Source organism: Tympanuchus pallidicinctus, unplaced genomic scaffold (assembly GCF_026119805.1).
Source record: "Tympanuchus pallidicinctus isolate F22 unplaced genomic scaffold, pur_lepc_1.0 scaffold1, whole genome shotgun sequence".
Taxonomy (NCBI): Eukaryota; Metazoa; Chordata; class Aves; order Galliformes; family Phasianidae; genus Tympanuchus; species Tympanuchus pallidicinctus.
This window is the reverse complement of record NW_026294618.1, coordinates 22,218,333-22,239,666: the sequence shown is the minus strand read 5'-3', so window position 1 is coordinate 22,239,666 and position 21,334 is coordinate 22,218,333. Positions and strand designations below refer to the sequence as shown.

At 41.0% G+C, this 21,334-nt stretch overlaps 2 protein-coding genes across 2 annotated transcripts in view; both read right to left on the bottom strand.

Annotated features, from left to right (window-relative positions):
• AGPAT5 (1-acylglycerol-3-phosphate O-acyltransferase 5) overlaps positions 1–11,184 on the bottom strand; it is a 56,330-nt gene extending 45,146 nt beyond the window's left edge. Inside the window, exon 1 of the mRNA XM_052697637.1 lies at positions 10,732–11,184. Coding sequence (XP_052553597.1) covers positions 10,732–10,950 — 219 coding nt within the window. The 5' untranslated portion in view covers positions 10,951–11,184. The remainder of the gene's footprint in view (positions 1–10,731) is intronic.
• Positions 1–21,334, bottom strand: part of TMEM14A (transmembrane protein 14A) — a 199,077-nt gene that overhangs the window by 86,615 nt on the left and 91,128 nt on the right. The window lies entirely within an intron of this gene.

Sequence of the window (21,334 nt, the reverse complement as noted above, 5' to 3'; positions counted from 1 at the left end):
GCCAACTGGTGACCACAAGAAACCCCTAGCAGAGAGATTACCTTAATACGATAACTGGATGTGGTCAGTCACGCGAGCAGCTCAGGAGCTGACCTACACACAGACCTGGCACCTCTGCTTCAGTGGCAGAAAGGCAACACAGCTGGCTGTTGGTGGTAAAAGCACAAGCCATCTCCTGTGATGTCCCATCAGCTCCCCTCCACCCTCCCTTTCTCCCTGTTCATAGAAACCAGGCATGAACTGTGGAATAATGCTCACTTCTTCACTATTTTTTCAGTAACAGAAGGGATGTGCACTGGAGCACATGGCAGCAAAAAAGGTGGAGTGTTCAGAACAGGAGAAAAGTTAGCTTCAAGTGCAAAGGCAACAGCAACTGGAGAGATGAATAAAAGCAGAGATACAGTAACGAAACATTCTTTCCCTTTCCTGGAGGAAGACAAGAGAAACAGAAGACTGCAGAAATAAATCCAACACTTCATTTAAAACAATCATATACACTTTATGCATCCAGTTTTGCTCTCCTTAAAACATGCACTTCTCTCCACTTCCCTGTTTCTGCCAGACTACTTTTATAACTTGGACTGCAAGCTCTTCAGAACAAGAGCTTCTTTGTTAGCTGTGCACTGCTACAACTGGAGTGCTTATTAAAATAATTGGTATCCTAGGATGCATTTTGCATCTTTTTGGCAAAGAGACTGGAAATAATTTTGTGGTGAAAGGGAGGAGTTTGCATCAACAAACCTCCTAAGGAACCGCTAGATATGGCTCTGAAGTCAATGCACAACCCTGGGCAAGCTGACTTCTGCAGCATTGCTGCTGCGGTAAGAAAGCTACTGTAAAAGTACGTGAATTCCAATACTACAGGTATCACGTGGGAAGTTGTTTAAATTCCCAGTTCTCCTAAAATGCTGTCTGGTGACACAACCAGTTGTTCTGAGCTTCTCAACAAAGTATCTCAGAGCACAGAATCTATTTGTCCTGCCTGACAAGGAGCAGGCTCAAGGCAGGACACAACTAGGGGCCCCTGCTTGATGCCACAGATTTCACAAGTTTCCAGATGCTTTACTGCAAGTACTTAAAAATGGTTATCTTTCTTCACAGGAGACAGGTAAGCACTTTTATTTTCATTTAACAAATCCACATCTCACTTTTCTATACCAGAAAGATATAAAACTTCCCCCAAGCAGCAAACAGGATGGTTCTAGCATTTTACAGCCTCATAATACTGCAAAATTACTTTTAAATAATATTTTTCTTAAAAATCCTTTTAGATCACATACAGTTTTTCAGGAATTATATTATTGCTACACCTCATAAGCTCTTTAGTCAAAGAGACTATCTTAACATAAAATTGCACAAGTCCAAGGTCAACTGTTCAGGCTCAGCACCAAACCAGGCGGGGAAATATTGGTGGTAGGTGGACAGCTGGACTAGATGACCTCTTTTCCAATCTTGATGATTGCAAGATTCAAACCATGAAAACATTTAATATTTTTAATAAATTAGTAATCAAGAAGTAAAACTTCATAATCGTGTGCATTCTACTACTTCGTATTCGGACAGAAAAAAAGACTTTCAAATAATTAGGTTATAAGAAGTAAGTCCTCTAATTTTCTAGTTGGTTATAGAGTAAGTTACTTAACTTTCACTGTAGTCAGTCAGTAGTTGGTAGTTTCACTGCCACCACTGCACCATAGTAAATCATGCAATGGCAATAACTAACACACTCATTCCAACACAGGAAAAAAACCCCACTGTTCTGCAAGATGAAAGAGGCATTTATTATAGATGAGCACTATCATTCATTTAACTGGACTAGTTTTATTAGTTTTCCTGCTTGCCTGGATCTTTTACAGATGCTACACGGAAGACCAAGACATTAAAGACCTCTAGAGAAGCATTACCTGCCTGTTTTTATAGCCCTTCTCAAATCCTCGTACAGTGATTTACAACAGAACACGACAATTTTATTCACAGATTTATTTCCAATCTGATCAAAACACTAATTTCGGAGGGAACAAGTTGTCACAACACAAAATATGTCGGGGCAATTTCAGTTTGTATTTAGTTAAACAACGATTCTCAGCTACATAGATTCAGATATGGAACATAACCCAGAAATGGAAGCTCTTGGCTTCTGGTGTAGCTCAGTGCTGCAGAATGGGATTCACAACACCACACTACTGAGCCTGCCAGCTTTGAATTGCCAGGATATAGGCCACTGAAAACAGATGCAGATCTTAAGTCCCATCCTGCCCTAACACAGCGCTCAGTGCTTTCAAAAGGTTCATCTGAGGACGGGGGATTCTCTTTTCTGAAAACACACTGCTAAATGCAGCTTTTCAAAGAAGTGTACGTAGAAAGAACTGAACTGCTACAGTGCATTGGTACAGCCTGTGCTCATAAACTCATTAAGCTGAAGAGAGCACCATCATTTCTTCCTTCTTATTTTTTTAAATAGAAAAAAAAAGAGCTCAAACTGTTTTCGAGGTTCCCAGCCATTCCAGCATACATTCAATACCATTTGAAAGCGCTCTTGTTTCTTTAAACAAATACTGCACATATTTCAGATACATATAACATACGTGATGTGAAAAGAGATTATTTATAAACTGAGATTTTCACAGAAGGGTTTTTTTTTTAACATCTGGCACCTCAGTATGATGCAAAGCCTGCACATGCCTTCCAGCACAAGAGTGGAAAGAAGTTTCATGTGTTTCATTATAAGAGAATGACATTCCCATACAATCCTTAGGCATCTCTGAAGATTTTTTCCTCAGATTTTTGTCATTTCCTTAAAAGAAAGGAAAAAATGACCCACATTCAATGTAACTATTGTTCATGTTGCTACTCTTCTGTAGTAGAAAATACGTAATGTCTTCGCCCCCACAATTAAAAAATTACAGCGCATATTCTGAAAACTTAATCCTTCGGCATCTCACACCAGCAAGAAGCAAGAAACCTTGTGTTGTGATGTTATTCAGTGTTCCTCCAGTTAGAGCTCTTAATAATGAGTTCCAAAATGGCTTTTAACAGTGAAGGACTCCAAGGAAGAGTTCATTAAATCCTTACCTGTAAGATTTGTACAAGTGAGCACACCAAGTACAGACTGAACTGGTACAACATTATCAGCAAGTCTGCACGCACAGGGAAGGGGAAGATGAAGAAATCACTTTCACTGGAATAACCCCTTCCATACATTTTTTTCAGTACTTATTTAGAATTTAAGCACAATGGGCTTCTAAGAAGAGGCAAATCCACCATTACAGAGCAGAAGATACCATACAGGAAGGCATCTGAGCTGGCTCTAATTTGGCTCCAGACTCAAATACAGCAAACTTGAGTCAGCTTCAAGAAAACCTGAAGTTAGCATCCCTGTTGTACCTTCCTGCACCACCACAGCGCAGAAATGAGCAAGTTCACCTGTACCTCGCTCAGCACTGTGCATCATGTTTGCTTATGCAAGAGGAACGTGCATGCCCTCCAGATTGCCAAGTAGCTTCAGAAAATGGGACCAAGTCTTCAAACTCAAGAGGAAAACCAGACTCTAACTACCACAATACAGTTGGAAGTCAGACTGTTTTTCTTCACGTTTAGGTACCTGCTTAAATACAGGAGCTCAACAAAATCATAGGAAGTTTCACAACTGAAGCAAAAAAAGAAAGACATCAAACTAGCATGCAGCGTACAGTTTTCTAGTCTCACACTGAGGAGCTAACAGCAACAGGGCGGATGACAAGTAGCAAGTGACAGATATGAAATGAAGAAAAGAAGAAAATAATTTCCGTTTTTCATCCCAAATCTCTTCAGAGCATAAATTCAAACTGACAGAACAAAGATTAAAGAACACATTTCCCCAGAGTAGTTATGCTTCCTCATAACTGTAACATCAAAATCTTTGACATCTGAGCCTACTTTATCTAATATAACTAAAACTGAGGGGAAAAAAAAGAGACGCTCTGTAAGCCTGAGGTAAATAGATTGCCATAACTGGAGTCAAACATTTAACTAGGAATAGAACCTTCTCTTTGCAAGAGTCTGATGGTACAGCAGCAGGAGAAAAACTTCTCAATTAACAATCACCCTTATGTAAAATATCTGGATATGTTATGCAAGAAGAAGGAAAGAACATGGAACAAAGAAAAATGTACATCAAGAACTCCATGGACCACCAAAACATCGTTAACCACAAAAAGAGAAAAATGTGTGAGTTATATGTATAAGTTCAAAAATGCTTTTTCTTTTTTTAATGTGATAAATAACAATTGTACTTGCAGAGGTAACAAATCAGGCAAGACTTGCACAACTTACATTAAGAATTGAATACACTGTAAGGCTAAACACATTTTAATTTGAATATCTTCACAGAAAATTTAGAAGTCAAACTACAAGGTTGTAAAACTCAGTGGCTAAATACTTGGAATCTGAACTTTGTAAGTGCTTTTAACCCCTATCCTTTGACTCCTCTTCATACCTGACAAACTGATTTTTTAATTATTATTATTTTTAGGATTTTCTGAGGTATACATCGCTGTTTTTAAAATGTAAATATACACAGCAGAATGAGGGGAAGCAGCTTTCAACTGGAAGAGGATAGATTTAGATTAGATATCAGTACAAAATTCTGTAGTGTGAGGGAAGTGAGACACTGGAATAAGTTGCCCAGAGAAGACGTGGATGCCCCCTCCCTAGAAGCACTCAAGGCCAAGCTGGATGAAGCTGTGAGCAACCTGGTCTATGGGAGTTGTCCCTGCCTATAGCAGGAGATTGGAACTAGATGGTCTTAAAGGTCCCTTCCAAACTATTATGATTTTATGATTTTATGATATTAGTTTTAAATCAAGGACAGTATTAGGTAAGGCTGACATAAAATTCAGGTTTAGTTGTGATTTGTCAGTTAGAAAATAAATGTCAGGCAAACCTCCACATAAAACTTCTGAATTACGAACCCAGACAGCAGTAGTTTTGGTGCAGGTAACTGACAACTTGTTTCTAAAGCAGCTAATGAAAGAGTAAACAAAAACTGCTATTCAAATATCAGAGGGTGGGATGGAGAGCAGAAGCTGCAATGACCATGCTATATCCCCACATTACATTCTCTCCATATTGTCCCTGTGCCAGAAGCTGCAGCATATGACAATCCCAGATGATGTCCAAAAGAACCGGTGTCACGATGGATTTTCACCTTCACGGCAGTAGCCAAGGCAGTCAGAACAAGAATTAAGATATATGCAAATATATCTTCATTGAAATCTAAAAAAGAACGAGCGCAAAGCTTACATACCTCATGTATCTATTTTTGTTGCCTCACACCACAGCTGAATGTAAGAGTCTAAAATTAGATATCCATTTCAGTGTGAAGGCAGAATCCCTTAGGCTTAACAGGTATCATTTAATTTCTTCTACTACAGCACACAGGACTTTGTTGTAATACTATAAAAGACATGCACACCTGGTGAGAGCTGCTGTCTGAAATCTCTAATGAGATGAGCCGGAGCAAGCTGTCTTCACAGAGCCAGCACCACAGCAAGAAAATTTCATTGCAAAGAGCAGGGCTTCTTTCTGAAGTTTACCACACAAAAATGATTGATTACATTATCAGTTTCTCTCTTAGCACAGCACCAATCCCCAAGCGTTCATCACATTCCCTGGATTTATTTCATTACTTCTTCCCTTAGACAAACGATAGCTTACAATTACCCTTACCCCTCAACACGCCTCCCCCAAGAGCTAACAGCTTCACATCGTGCCTGCATCACCTACAAGAGCTGCTGTTGCCCATAAGCCAAGCACAGAGCAGGACTAAAAGAGAAGATGCAAGTCCCCCCAAGCTGCTCCTCCTGCTCTTGGGGCTTGCCTTACCTGCAGCAATGTGCCTCCCAGCTCCAGCACCTCTCACTACTCACTCCCCCATCCTCCAAGCTGTCAGGCCAGCTCCAGGGGAGAGAGCTCAGACCTCACACACACATCTACAGAATAAGGCTAAAGAACGATGAAGCGCAGCTACAGGCACCTTCTTTGCAAACACAATCATGGAAGGATGAGAAGCAGCATTTCCTTCTAACTTTCTGGCTGAAGCATTTGCCCAGGTGTTCATCCTGAGGGCACTCAGCCCCTGTCACATCTCTGGACAGAAAGCAATTAGAAAAGGAATTTTTTCCCTCTTCAACAAAGCTGTCTCACCAGCAAAGATGCTGCCCTGGGAATAAAGACCAACACAGGCCTCCTAACTCCCACTTCTAAACAGAAGGCTGTAATAGCGAGCATCTCTATCCTCACCTTTTGCACTGAGCTCTCCTCACAGACCTCTCAGGAAGCCAAGCACAGAGCCCAGGCTCTACTTTGCGGGATAGCACAGTCAACAGTTCAGTAGTACAGTGTCTTTGCAAAGTTTTAGTATGGCTCAAATCCTAAGTAGTTTCCAATCTTGTTGACACATGGCAGTACAAGCTTCAATATGAACCTAGGAAGTGTGTTTTGTTGCTTACCTGGGATCTCACGTTTGTTTTTTTTTTTAAATCATTGTTAGAAACATCACAGCTCTGCAAAACAACACTGAGGTTGCATTTGATTCCAACAGCCCTTCCAGAGTCCTGTGCTGACAAGGAAAAACAGAATTTCATGACGCCTTTAACAAAAGCACCACTTCCAAAAATTCCTGTTCACAAGGAAATGGGGGTAGGGCAAGAGAGCTGACACAAGCACTGAACAAAATCCACGCACGTTAATTCAGTCATGGATTTTGTTCAATTGTCAAATCTTTCAGATGGAAAATGATCCTTTAGGAAGCAGGACCAAGTGATGATTTCTTTATTATTTCTTCACCGTCACTCCATACAAAATATCAAACACAATTACAACAAAAAAAACTGAAGAACATTTAGTCCTCAGCTGACCTGAAACATGCGCACAAACACAATAGGCATTAATTTCATCACCCTGACAACAACTGGGATAAGATGCAAAGAGTGGTAGGGAGATGACACCATTCATCATGCTGAATTACTCGTCCTTTCAGCCCTTCAAACATCCTAACCAAAGGCATATTCTCAGTTATTTCAGTTTCCAAATTCCATGCTAAGATGTGATTGTTTATTGTCTGTGCTGTCTGAATGCAGGAATCTGAACTCCCCTAAAGCAGCGAAGACAAAAGCAGTCAATCACACTGTTCACATGCTACAGGATGACTTGGAAACTTGGGGCCAAACCTACAGCTACCACAAGCAAATGCAAGTTCTCCAAAGCACAGGAACTGCACCTGTTTGCATCAATGACTGCTTTGCCACATTGCTGATCAAATCAACACTCTTCACTCTAACTCTAACTTCTACTCACTTCACACCGAGTTCAGGCATTTCATATATATCCTTCCCAGAAAAGTGTATAGTAGCACCTTCTGCAGCTTCCAGCAGGACAGGTGAGATTCAACATAGCTGCTCCTTGCTCCACTTTTCAATAGACCATCTTTACAGTTTTGCTTTGCTATGACTTTATAATCCTGGAGACTGTTTGAAGAGTACTGTCACAGTGCCACACGTAGATGAATTTTATATATTTATATATCCTTAATAAAATTCATGGATATATGCCAAGCTGCAATTGCACCAACAAATCTACAGAACAGAGTAGGATTTCTCACTTTATAGTCATAACATTTTTTTGTCCAGTTTATCTAATTTATAGGACTGGCAGGTCCTGGCTTTTTTTTTTTTTTTTTTTGTACTCTAAATACTGGTTCTTCAACTCTCTAAAGCCAAATCTTGCATGATGTCCTTGCAATATGATTGTTTTCATTAATGCACTTACAGAATTCTAATATTACTGGAAAACCTATACCAACTCCCTCTTAGCTCAAGTTCTACTTAGGTTTTGAAAAACAAATCCTTTTGGTGGAAACAAATTAGCAGAGCTGACTAAAAATTTAAGATAGGAAAGTATTTATAGTATAAGAAAATTAAAAAAATACAAACAAAAACACAGACCTCACAACTTTTACTTATTTCATGTGCCATTCTTTACAATGTAAATACTCAGTACTAGTCCACAATTATAGCTCTGTATTTATTTTAGATCTCAGGTCAAATACTTAAGAGAAAGGGAAATTGTTACTCCTTCAAGGCTTCCTGTCCTGCAGTTCAAAGCATCATCTTATCTAGCTACATTTCACAACTGAAGTGTTTGCTATGAAGATAAGAAGTCTTCCTAACACCAACTGGAATTTCTGGTTTAATAAACTTAGCTAAAAACACCCAAGTCAAGGAGAACAAAAGAAGAACAAAGTCCTCGTGCATACGGTTGTGAGGGAAAGACTTTATGGGCTAAAAGCTGTTGGTGCACAAAAACTTTGTTCCCTAATAAATAAGATTAAAAAAAAATAGATCAAGATATGCAGCTATTTCATTCAGTATAAAAGTAATCCATGTTCAAGATTCAAACCAACTTTTGGCCTATTAGCACTTAATTGCTAAATAAGTTGCAAATATTTGAAGACAAGACATCTTAAATATTCATAACAGCCTTGGAGTGCTACAGCACTGAAAAATTACAAATGGACTAAACATAACAAGCCAAAGAATGCTAAGCTTTCTATTAAGACTATGATGTCTTAATCCTGGTAACACATTACAGCGGTTTTTACGAAGGTACATAAACTAACATTCTTATGTTCTGAAGGGGAGATTGCATTTAATGATGCTACACTTCTGCATCCAATTAAATGCCTTAAAGCAGCTCTTGAGCTAAAGAGCTCCCAACCTCAAATACTCAGGCACACACTTAACTTTCCACTGTGAGTTTCAAGTTAAACAAGTTCAGCTTTTGCATGAGCAAGTCTGGAAGGACACTCTCTTTCTCTTCCTTAAGCAAATGGGCGATACTCCCAATTAAATGAAACAACTCTTAAGGATTCTCCCTCCTACCTCTCCGTAAACATATCGTGCTTTTCATGTTTTTATTTAGCTCTGAGTCTCGGTTACTATCTTAACGGATGACCTATGCTGAGCTGGTTTTGTGGGCCCTGCTCTGTTTTCAGCACTGCCTGTACCATTTTATCTTTCCCAAGATCATCCGCCATTCACTGACAAAGCACCTCTACTTTCACACTGCTCTAACTGATCACCTGTACTAGACCCCCCCTTTCTTCTTCATGAACCAAGTTTTATTCCTGTAACCAAAGACAGGCAGACAATGGAGGCCTTTTTGTCTATTTTGGCTGTCAATGTCCTTTCTATACTTTAACATGGCAGGCATCTTTTATCAGAAGTTCTAAGTGGCTGCTACTGTGTGCACATTCTTCGTAGAAAACCTGAATAATTTTCCTGTTACAGTTTATATCTTCATTTTCTGCTCCCTCATCTTTCAAGAGGTTGAATTAGACTACTGCACTGTGACTTTCAGCAGCTAATTACTGATGTGCATTACTACACATCAAAATGCCTGCAATAAAGATAGAAAATAAGGGAGATAAAACACCAAGTACTTCACCTGTGAATTACTGTTGTGTGTTTTTTTTTTTTTTTTTTTTAATCACAAGTTAACTGATTTGGACAAGATGAAAGAGTGAGGTGTCACGAGCTACAAGCTGAGTCAATCAGTAACTAATGAAGGCTAAGAGAAGACTTCATTTCCTTTTGTACTCTTTCCATTCAATCTGATGTCAAAGTGTGCCATTTTGTGCTCTCTCTCCAGCTGCCTTTGTGGGTTTCCATGAGAGCTGTTATTAAACAGGCCTACAGCTGCAGCTCAGGAGCAGAAATTAGCAGAGGCTGAGCCTGATTTTGAAATAAACATATAATAAAACAGGAGATGAATAATTAAGCTGCAAATATCAGGGACCTATTTACACTAGCTCTGTAACTTGCCAATCAACATGGAAATGCTTGTTATTCTTGACTTCCAAGAAGCTGACACTAATATAGATTTCAATATACTCAGCCAGACTGAGGCTCAGGAAACACCCATCATTTGCTTAAAACCGTTCTTTGAATGCTGAATTAGAAATCTCTTTATTTGCTTTACAAATTTCAAACAAATATATAGTTCTTACAACCATTTAACATGTGATGAGAAAATGGTGAAGCGCAGCATTATTACTTGCACCCAAACTCTCTGGTAAGGCAGGACAGACTGCCAGCTCTGCCTTCTAAACCTGAACCTTCTTGCTCTGCTTTCTGAGGTACTGAATAACCACAGCCCATGGCTGAGCCAAAAACAAAGGCCTAAACCCGACAGCAGGTAAACTATGCCAGAAGTGGGAAGGTGTAGTAATGTAATGTAGATGGACGAAGTGCAATTGCAGTCGGTTACATTTTTATCCACTACCAACGTAGCACCGTGGATGCGCAAAGCAGGCCGCATGGTTCAAGCGTGCAACAAGGCTGCCAGCCGAGCACTGACGGCGCATGACTGGTGTCACGTTCCTTCAGCTTCCAACCTGCAAAACGAACACATCACCGAGACTCGGCGAAAAGCATCGCTCGGGGAGAGGCGGGACACGGGCACGACTCTTCCTGGCGCACCCAGAGCCTCTGCCCTCCGAGCGTTAAACGTGGGCAGGGAAGGGCCGAAGCCCGCACCTGCACACAGCAGCAGCCCGCTTCCTCCCCACGCCGGGCGCAACTCTGGAGGCGGGGGCAGCCCGGGACGCCCGGGGAACGGGGCGGGCTCAGCGCTGTCTCCCGCCGCTCCCCACCGGCCGCCGTGGGGAAGCCCCGCGCCGCGCCACCGGCTCACCTGCACGCCCGCGTAGTTCTCGAAGAAGAAGAGCACCATGCTCTGGTAGATGGTGTACAGACGGTCGTCCACCTCGCGGTAGAAGCGGGCGGGGAGGACGGCGGAGAGCAGGCGCCAGGCGCCCCAGGCCAGCACGTAGGTGGGCGCCGTGCCCATCATGACGGCGGCGGGCAGGAAGTAACGCATGGAGTATGTGTGCAGCACCAACGACAGCAGCATCTTCCCGCTCGCTCCCGGCCTCACCGGGACACCCACATGGGCAGCACGCTCAGACACGGCCCGCCGGGCCCGCCGGCCCCATCGCCAACGCGCTGGGCAGGGCAGAGCAAAGCCGGTGGGCGGAGGGGGAAAGCAGCAGTAGCGGCCGCCCCCAGCAGGGAGGCGCGGAGCGGGCACCGGCTCACGGCTCCCCGAACGCCGCCTCCGCCACCATATTGCCCGGCCGGGGGAGGAGCCGCGCCGGCAGGAAGGCGTTCCCTCGCCGCCTGCGGGGAACTTCCGGGCCGGGCGGGCGCGGGGCGGTTTTGAGCGGGTACTGAGGGCGTCAGGCAGCCCCGACCGTGGATCTCTGAAGTGGTTGCGGCGGGAGCCGTGCTGGAGGCGTGTCCGGTGGTGCAGCGAGACCCTCCGTCACCTGCAAGGAGCGCACATTTAAACGCGGCGTGGTGTAATTGAAGCCAACTTGGTTTTTTCACCCTCCCGTTTTCTGCTGGTGCAGCACTAAGAACAGGAGATGTGTCGCTTCCACCAGCTCCGAGCACACCGACAGCCCTTATGCATCTCCTCTGCCCTCACGTTGCAGCTCGGGCCACACGGTAACCCTGTAGCAGCAGCTCTGAAATGCAAAAATGCGATAGGTCCTGTAGAAAGCTGCTGTGTCGTCTCTAAGAGGAAGTTTAGTATGAAATCTGAGTACATAGAGAAGTACTTATTCCTTGTTTTGTAAAAAAACCCTCCCCTGAAGCTTGCAAAGATATCATTTTAAATAAAAGAAGTGTGTGCTCGATGCCTTGTGTAAAGATTCTGTTCCCTTTGCCAGACTGTAACTCGGGTGGGCCGCTGTTGTCCTTAGCTGCTGTTTACCTTGTGATGTTTTTTATTGAAAGTTCTCTGCAGTGAGATCTCACATTTTCCATGCTCCATAGTTTTTGTACTTCTAACAAAGCACTTTTTTCCCCTGCTCCAGAAGGAGGTGATGACAGACGTTCTGCCAGTCCCCATCAGTGTTCACATTTCTGTCCCCACTGAGTGAGTGAACGCACCACCCTGGCTCAGGACTACCAGGAGAGGCACTTTGCCCACCATGGCCTCTTTTGACAGGCACTTATCAGCTATAGTCCAGGCAATTCTAGACTGGCTAGATGGAAAATTGTGTAAGGAGCCTGTTTTTTGCTGCCTACAGCATGGCCGCATGGAAGAGAAAGCAATTCATGACAATGTAGGATGGAGAGAGTAGTCCAAATAAGTACAGAGCAGGTAAAGCTAAGGCCAGGAAGATGCAATGAGGTATACATGAAGAAGCACTCTTGTGCAAGTGGAGTGGTGGGACAGGCTTGGGAGGATCCAGACATGCTGCTTCACAAAGGAGACTTCAGAGAGGCTAGGTTTCAGGGCAGCTAGGTGTGCTTGGCTAATTACACTGCAGTTAAAAGTAGAAAATGTAGATCAGCAGTCTGTTAAATAGAATGTGAGCTGGAATTGGGAAATGGCAGAGGATTGAGAAAATGTGGAGACATTCAGCTGGCTGAACTTAAAGGCAGTGTGAGCTTGTGAGATGAGATTGAAGTGTCAAGTGAACAGACTGAAAATGTGTGTTATAGTGAAGAGACTGTGAAAGGAATAAAAGCATTTGTATGAAGGAATAAACTTGTGACATCTGATTCTGTATATGTACAATCATATATTTCCTTATAGAACTACTGTGGAGATAAGTTCACTCGTACTTCTGAAAAACTTGGATATTATTAACAAAAATCTGCAGAAATGAACAATTCTGTCACTGGGGGATGGTTTGACTATCATGTAAGATAAGATAAGAACTGAAGGCACGCATTGATCAAAATGGGAGATAAAATACCAAGCTCAGCAAGCAATAATGCACATTCTGTGCACTGAATGCATTAGAAGTCTAGTGGGAACGTGGTACCAGATTCCACAGAACTCAAACAAGCAGTTTTAATCTGTCATTTGCTGATATAGTTAAGTGCATTACTTTGCAACCTTAATAATATTCTTTCAATTTAGGATTCTAGAGGCCCTCTTATATGTATTTATATACATGGCTATTCTGTATTCTTATCTTGAGTCTGACTTATTCCAGTGATACAACTGAGCATCAATACCCATTGAATTCATTATATATTAAAAGACACATTCTTTACCAGGTTTAGAGTGGTTGCCCCTTGGTTCCTTCCGTGTTGTTTCTTCTGTATTACCAGTGAGCAGATAAGACTGCCTGATTTTTCTTCGCTGCATTTTGCATTCTGCATGTTTATATCATGCCTCCTCTTTCTTTTTTTTTCTTTTTTTTTCTTTTTATTTATTTTTTCATGTGACACTTCTTCGTTTTCTTAATCTGCCATCATCCCACACCAAGCAGACATGCACAAGCACATGCACAATTTATTTCTGCTTTTAGTCATTCGTTATTTTTAAGAGGTTATTTTAACAGTTTCATTTTTAAGTCTATATTATCAACTGTGTAGGTAAAGGGCACTGTTTAACTTTTTAGTCACATGGAAGATATACAGTCCCTTGCACTAAGGCTTAGCACTTCTTTTCATTTCCTAGTATAGTTATATCAATATGATACCATAATATGGTGTTGAAATGTCTATAACTGAATGAAACCCTAACTTTTCAGTTCAAGAAACTGATATGCCACAATAATTAGATGTGAAATGCTGCCTTCTTCCTTGCTTCTCTTAATTCATAGGCACTTTTTATCCTAGATCATTCTGAATTGAGCCATGGGAATTTGAATATTGGTCTATTGAACATTCTGGACTATGGGAACAAAATCTGAAAAATACTCTGACCCTCTCTCCAGTTTTCAATTTTTACTCCTCTGAAAGCATAGGCCCTAATTACACCTTCCTTAACTGTGATGACAATCTACCAGGTGACTTAATTCCTAGGCATTTTGCTTTCAGCATAATAGGGCTCCTTTTCTGTTAAGGTATTTCATTTTCTTCTCTACCACAATATTGAAATATGAGTAAACAAGACTGCAATTTTGGAAACAGGTATGCATCTGCCATACCCAAGGATCTGAACCTGTTCGCTGTGAATTTAGTTTTGTGTGAACTAACAATAGGATCTTCTGCCAGTGGTTGCTGCCTCTAAACTGTCAAAACTCACAAAACTCTGGAAAAACATCAGAATTTCATTTTATAGTAAAAAATGCCTGAAACTGTGCCTTGAGAAGGAGCCATAAACTGTGCCTCTAAGTACTGACTCAGAATGCTAAGGGATTTTCTCATGCTGCTAATCCCATGATGGTGTTTCACAATTCTGTCACCCACTCATTCTAATTATCAATTAGACTGAGCAAAGCCAGATAGCATTAGATACACATCAAACTGCCTTGAGGTTTATAATTTATCCTATGTAGATGGTATTATCTTCCACAATATCCTGTGAGATGATCTGTTGGTTTTACTTCTATTTATATTGAGAAATGAGACAGATATTATGGCCAAAGTAGGCCTTTGATCAAAATAAAGTTTTAAACATCTTAATTCAGTTCCTGGAATCCAAGACATACTTAGGTTTTCTATGAAGTGCATGTCATGCAGGGAACTAAATACGAATTAAAAATGAAATCCACAGCAATCAGCAGTCTGAGCAGGAAGTTGATTAAAATGAGTGGGTTCAATATGTATTTGTATAAAGTCAGATAAAAATAAAGAAAAGGCTGAGGACAGCACTGTGTCTCAACAACTGCCTCTCAGGATCTCATTCTGAATTTCAGACATATGTCTGTCAGCTTGAGCTCCACAACCCAAAGATATCTCTCTTGGTAATACTCTTGCTTTTCTAAGTGTGGCCAAGAAAGAAGCCAATATCACCTATTTTATCAACTTGCATGGGTATACAACTAGTTTAGACATGGATTCAGTTTGTTGAGGCTATCAAACTTGTACCTCCCATCACTGAGGAGGGTATTAGTAATGCAAGGTAATAGTAATGATCATCTTTCATTACTGCTGTAACATTACCTTGCTGGTCTCCTGCACCATGTGACTCCTGGGCTGCCCCTCAGGGAGAACACAAGGAGGCTGTACAACAGAAACACATCTACATGCCTGTGTTCTGTTTGTTCCATTCCTCACTCCCATGAGCTGCTCAGAGACTATGTCCCTTACCACCAGAAAATTATGAGGAGCCCAGGAGAGCAAACATGTCTTTAGCTAACTGTATGTCCTACAGCAAGATTTGCTGTCTTATGCCCCTGGATGGCAGTGGGTATGGTTGCATTCAAAGTGTGATTTACACATTCTTCTGCATCATACCTTTACTACTGAAAGGGAAACTTGGCTTGAGATGTACATTAATTGAGGCAGGTTTCAGTCCTTCTCTGCCTCCTGTAAAACCTCTTCTTGGCTATACTTTTCCCACCTACAATTGAATAAGAACTGCATATACATGCAGATGGAATAAGGAGAGGGTAAACCTCTCCCATGCTCTTCCAGCCTTCTCCTTGTCCATCCCATTTGTATTTCAGGTTTCACTTCTACATACACATCAGTAATCACCTGCAGATTTATCTTACACATACCTGTCCATTCTTCTCTTTGTTCGTATAGCCTTTTAGCCTGCAAAATATCCTGGACCAAACAGTAAAATCACCTTTGTTTTTAAATTTGTTCATTGTAGTTACATTTTATTTACCTTAGAGCTTGTATTGAAAAAGATGGAAGATCCCTTTCAGCTCTCTTATCTGTGCCACTCATGATTTTTTGTCATTTCTATAATATTCCCTCTAGACTATTTTCCATATTTCATTTCACTGAGCTTTGTTCCATATGTACTCTATTCTCTATCATGAAGGAATAGCCAGCTTTAGTCATGGCATTTGCTTACCTCTAAGGTTTCACTTTTTGCAAGTTGTTCTTCTTTCACAAAAAATATATACTGAAAATGCATGTGAGATATTTTGTTCACTATCATAGGATTTATCTGTAATTAAACCAAACTAGTAAAAGAGGAGAAACACACTTTGCCAATGATTCTAAAACATATTTGATGACCCTGAGAAACGGTGATTCTCCAGATTCTTAAGAGAGTTTGCAAAGGAATGTTTTATGAACACAATCTTTTCCACATCATTTGGATCCATAGCACCTTTCATCAGCCTCCAATTTTGTCCTTTCATAGAGGAGGAATCCTTACCATGCTTCCAGCCTTCGCCCTTCAGACTCAGTCTCACTTCCAAACTGCATCCTTTGTTCTCAGTGCTGCTCTCTTTCTACATGCTGCTTTCCAATTTCCTTCCCAGGCAAACCTAGCTACTTCTACTCCCATGACTCTTGTGCATCCCAGTCACATTTCTTACACAATGTCAGTCTCTTTTTTTCCTAGTGAATTCTAGTTAGCTCTTAATTTCCCTTGGGAGCCTAATCCTGTTATCCCCTCCTCTCTATGCCAAAGTCTTGTTCAAGCATTTCTAATTTTTACTTCCTGCCTTCTTGGTCACAGAACAGCCCTTCTCTAACAGTTCTCAATACAGTTTCATCCTCAACCAACAGATCTAGTTATGTCTTTTCCTATTCTTTTGGTCAATCTTCCACTCTTTGAACCTTACTTGAGTGGCCTTTTTCTTTGAGTGCTCAGGTGGACATGGAGAACACTGGGAGAACAGCAGAAAGTAAGTACCATGGCTCAGCCTGTTTGCCTGCCTCCAGTTTAGCCAAATTTGAGCAGATTTCCACAATAGTAACAGAATTTGCATTCACTGCACAAATACTTCCTGCTACATTATCACTTTTCAAATTCCTGTTTAAAGAACAGAAGTGGTAGAAGAGAAAAAGGCTACCAGGATTCTAATACCAGCAGAATAACATATTTTTGCTAACTGCATTTCCTAGAACTCACTTCAGGAAACTTCAACCCTAAGTTTTAGATAAGCAAAGATAAAAGAGAAAAGAAAGGGCCAAACGTTTGAAATCAAAGAACATTAGTAAAACATGCACTGACTATAATATCAGGTGATGTTACAGGGTCTGCAGATAGGCTTGTGCTTGTGCTCAGAGTGGAAACCCAGTTGAAGGACAAAGTTAGTCTTTGCTTACAGGTGTCTAAAAGTCTTGGGATAATAAACAATTTGGGAAAAGAGCTTATGCACTGTACCTGGTGCTTAGCAGGGCCAGAAAAGCCGGGTGAATTATATGTATGAGATTTTAGGGAAGCACTGGTTACCTCCTTCTAGTTCAACTTTTAGTTCCGTCCTACCCACAACTATACACAAGGGCTTTTTTCATAATAAAACAACTTTTTTTTGTATAGGCAATATAGTTTCACTATAATCACAGTGCAGAATAGTTTTGTCATAGGAATATACACTACTGGTACAGTTAGCATGATTATGTAAGTAAGGTCATCCACCAGGACTGACCGTATCTTGTCTGCTTATGTTGTCCATGGAAGAAAGAGGTAGGCTTGCTACTGAAGCTTAGCAGCATTAGAAACGTGGTCCTGGCTCAGATACAGGCTTCCTATTTGCTGTTGTGCAAGTTATTTTGGTTTCCATTTATAAAATGAAAGTAATATTTATATCACATGGTCACTGTAATGGCAAATTAATTAAGTTTAGAGGAAGGATACCCTTGCAGTTAAGGGACTGCATGGAATCTAAGTTTGCCTCCCAAGTGTGGACTTTCTATAGCACCTGGTATATCTTTGTGCCTCAGTCCCTCTACTGTAAAGTAAGGACATTATTTCCTCCCCATACCTTTTATTTGTTTAGATTACAAGTATAGCTGATTGGAAAATTTCTGACATGTTTTTAATTGAGCATTTGCTGAGTCATCAAAACTTAGTGTTTTAATGAGAACTGTACCCAGCTTCCTGACAGTTTGCTGACCTGGTTCCTTGGCAGAGACCTGGGAAGTGCTGCAAGCCGTGGCTCTCAGGGTGTCCAAAAGCATTCTTCCCTTGATGGCTGGGGATCTCTGTGTCCTCACCTATGGGGCAGCCTGCTGGGTGGGCACTCTCGTGGCTGATGATTCTAGGGCAGTCCGCCTCATGCAGATCTTAGGAGCTGCAGAGTCATGCCCTTTTTCTAAAGAGAGGTTTGTTCCAGACAGAAAGAAACCACATTCTGAAATATCACAGTCTTCTGCAGAACAAAGCTGCTCTTCTCTGTTCAGCTTTTTAGAGCAGGACTGTCTTGCTTTAATGCTGGTGTGCTGCAGAAGACAAGAGGTATAACGATCTGCTTAGGAAGCAATAAACCATGTAGAAGGAAGACAGACATAGCAGTGAGTTAGTCTTCGCGCTGCCTAGCACAATCACAGTTTCCAGTTCCGAAACACTTGATGTATTTCTCAAACAATTTGTCTAATGATGGGACCCTAGTGCAAGAGCAGACATGGAAGTAGGTGGCTGAACTTCACTCTGTCTTCTCTTTCCCAGTAGAGGGAAGGTGATGTCCTTGTCTGACATTGCAACAGTGAAGAAAAAAGATAATATAAGTAATATTTTAATAATACACCTAACATCAGCAAATGTAATCTCTGTTCATCTTCATTCTTTGGAGACCTACAACAAAAGATCCAGGAAAGGTACACTCAGGCAAAGTCATAACTCTGTGTATGCTCATGCATAATTTGTGACTGCATAGATGTAACAGGGAGGAGAATTGCCCCTGCTTTTGTTATAGACCACCTTTAGCTCCGTATCCTTCAGGGAAGTACTCAAGAAAAATAAAATTATTCAGATATATACATGAAAATAACCATTTCAGTGCTCGAAGGCTATAATACTGAAATCCCCAGGCCCAACATGTCTGTCAGATGGCAATGGTAATGACTGTCTTCAGACTAAAGCATAGAAGTGCAAAACTGACAGATCTATTTCAGATGCAGTACATTAAGAAAATCTCAAACATACCCAGTTAGTCTTCTACATCTTTTATGAGGGCTGTTACCAGACATCTGCCCTGAACTCTCTGCAGTCTTCCTTACTGTGGAGCAAACAAATATAATTTCTTCAATATTCTATTTATAGACCACATTTTCTAAATCCTTCACATGTTAATTGCTTTTTTCTTCACTATCCCCATTTTGTCAACAAGTTCTGAATGTCCAGGCTTGAAATCTTCCCCTGTCCAGAGCAAAACAATTAATGAGCAGCCAGAAAGGGAGAAGCAAAGTGATGAATCATGTGTTAACACCACTGGACCAGTGGCATAATGTCTGAGAAGACATTCTGAAAGAAACAGTATGTGAGAAGAGAGAAGAAAAGATAAAGCAGTGTTGTTCTCTCAAGAGTGGCTGCAGTGTAATAGGGAAGGATAATCTTCAACATGTACTGTGGTCTGTAAAACTGAGGACATGATATGCCACAGCTCTACACTTTTTGACATCTGCCTAACTCCTCTTCTGAGACACAATCATTTGAATTATCTGTTGGAAAAGAGAATTCAGAAACTTAGCTGGGAATCAATGCTGCAAACTGCAGAAATTATGGCCTTGCTCCCCAGAGACCTTCAGGGAACTGCAGCATTGGTACAGCAGCGATTGGTAATATATTCCAGAGTAAATGCAACTAAGTGAAGTCATCCAATTCTACTTTGAGTAATACAGAATTTATTCATTTCTTATTAATCTATTTGAAATGCCTGACAGAGGAATTTATTGACTTTTTAATTACTGCTCTTCTATCAAGAGTGCTTTCATAGTCTGCTGAGGGTAGGCAGAATGTGCTGCGTGCATGAAGAAAACAGATAACACTGAATCCACAGCTTGCAAGGTCTCAATTATATCAATACATGGTACTATATTTAGGAAAAGAATTTTGGATAGTCTGTCAGTCTGACTTCACAGGGCTTTAAAATCTATTTTTGGTGGAAAAAAGGATTTAAGAGGCTAAATGGGCAATTAGCTGCTAAAGCCGAAGGGTGGTTGGAGCAGAAAACCTCCAAAGGTCCCTTCCCACCTCAGCCATTCTGTGATTCTGGAAAGTTTGTAAAAAAGGTTCAAATTCAAAATGCATTTGGTGACAGTAGTTCATGCCAGACAAACGTGTTGTCTTTCTTTCGTAAGATCACTGATAAAATGCAATAGAGCCATCAGGTTCTATAAAGGACCCAATGCAGTGCCAGATCAAAAATTATTAAATGTGGTGAACCTGAAAATTAGTGTTAAAGCTTCAGGCAAGATGAGAAACTCGAAAGAGAAAAGAGAACTAACGTGAAAGCAGAGTTCCTCAAAGATTTGTCTTGAGGCTGATGCTGTTAAATGCTTTCTGTAATGACTTTGCCACAAAAGTAGATTATTTCCTAGTGGTGCAAAGCTGAGCAGCTGGATGAGGGCAGAGGAAGCTGTAATGGTATGGCCATTCACAGTGGTGTGTCACTGTACTGGTTCCCTTTGCTAGGTTCACCTGTGGGCACAATGAAATCAGTATGATAACCACAGACTTACTTAAAGAGAAATTAAAATATCGTTTCTTTTTAACTGAATTACTTGTCTTGTTTATTTTTAATATAGCTAACAGTTAAACCACAGGCAGAGTTTCTTGAAGCATGGCTGAGGAAAAGCTTCAGAAAATCAGCCTTACTTATGTTTTTGTCTATTTTTCCAAATATCTCTAACCATTCAGGCTCTTGAGTTGATATATTAGGTTATAACCATGTTGGTTAGCGTAGCAGAATTTTTCTTGGCTGCACAATTACATTTGTGAAAATTACCTCAATGCTTCTTTTCATAACCATGTGGTAATGCATTATTGCAATTGTACTTTGCTCATCCCTTCTAGCAGAAGACCCGGGCACACTGATTTAGCAGAGATAGCAGGCATAGTTTCCTGCCTGAAGTAATAGGAAAGGTCACTGTAACTTTCCCAGTGTAGAAGAGTAGTTTCTGTTTATTAACAGAACAGTAATGCAGTTCTTGTGTAGCAGATCAGCTTATTAAACTATACCCTTCCTGATACAGTTCTATAAAGGCAAACTGCCTACAGTTAACTGGATAAATGAGGAAGTGGCAGTGGAATTAAATGTAATCATGCAAAATTCAAGTCTATAAACTTACGGATTAATACTAGGTGTTCCTATTAGATAATGGAAGCTTGTCTCTGGGTAATGGAAAAGCAACAATTCCTGGTAGTTTTAAGACGGATGTTGATACTTTTATAAATGGATTATGTGACATGGTCCTGAGATAGATGGCAGACATCTGGGATTTGATGATGGGGACTGTCCTTTCCTTGTCTGTGTTCTTTTCACAGCAATGCTGCTGTTGGGGCAAGTGCCAGTTTTCTCTGGCAGGAAGGAGAAGAGCCTATGAGAAGCCGTGAATTGCATTAGCTAATGCAAGTTTCACATCTTTTCCACATCTTTTTTTCTGTTCAAAACCCTAAAGAAACAAAGATCTGGGAG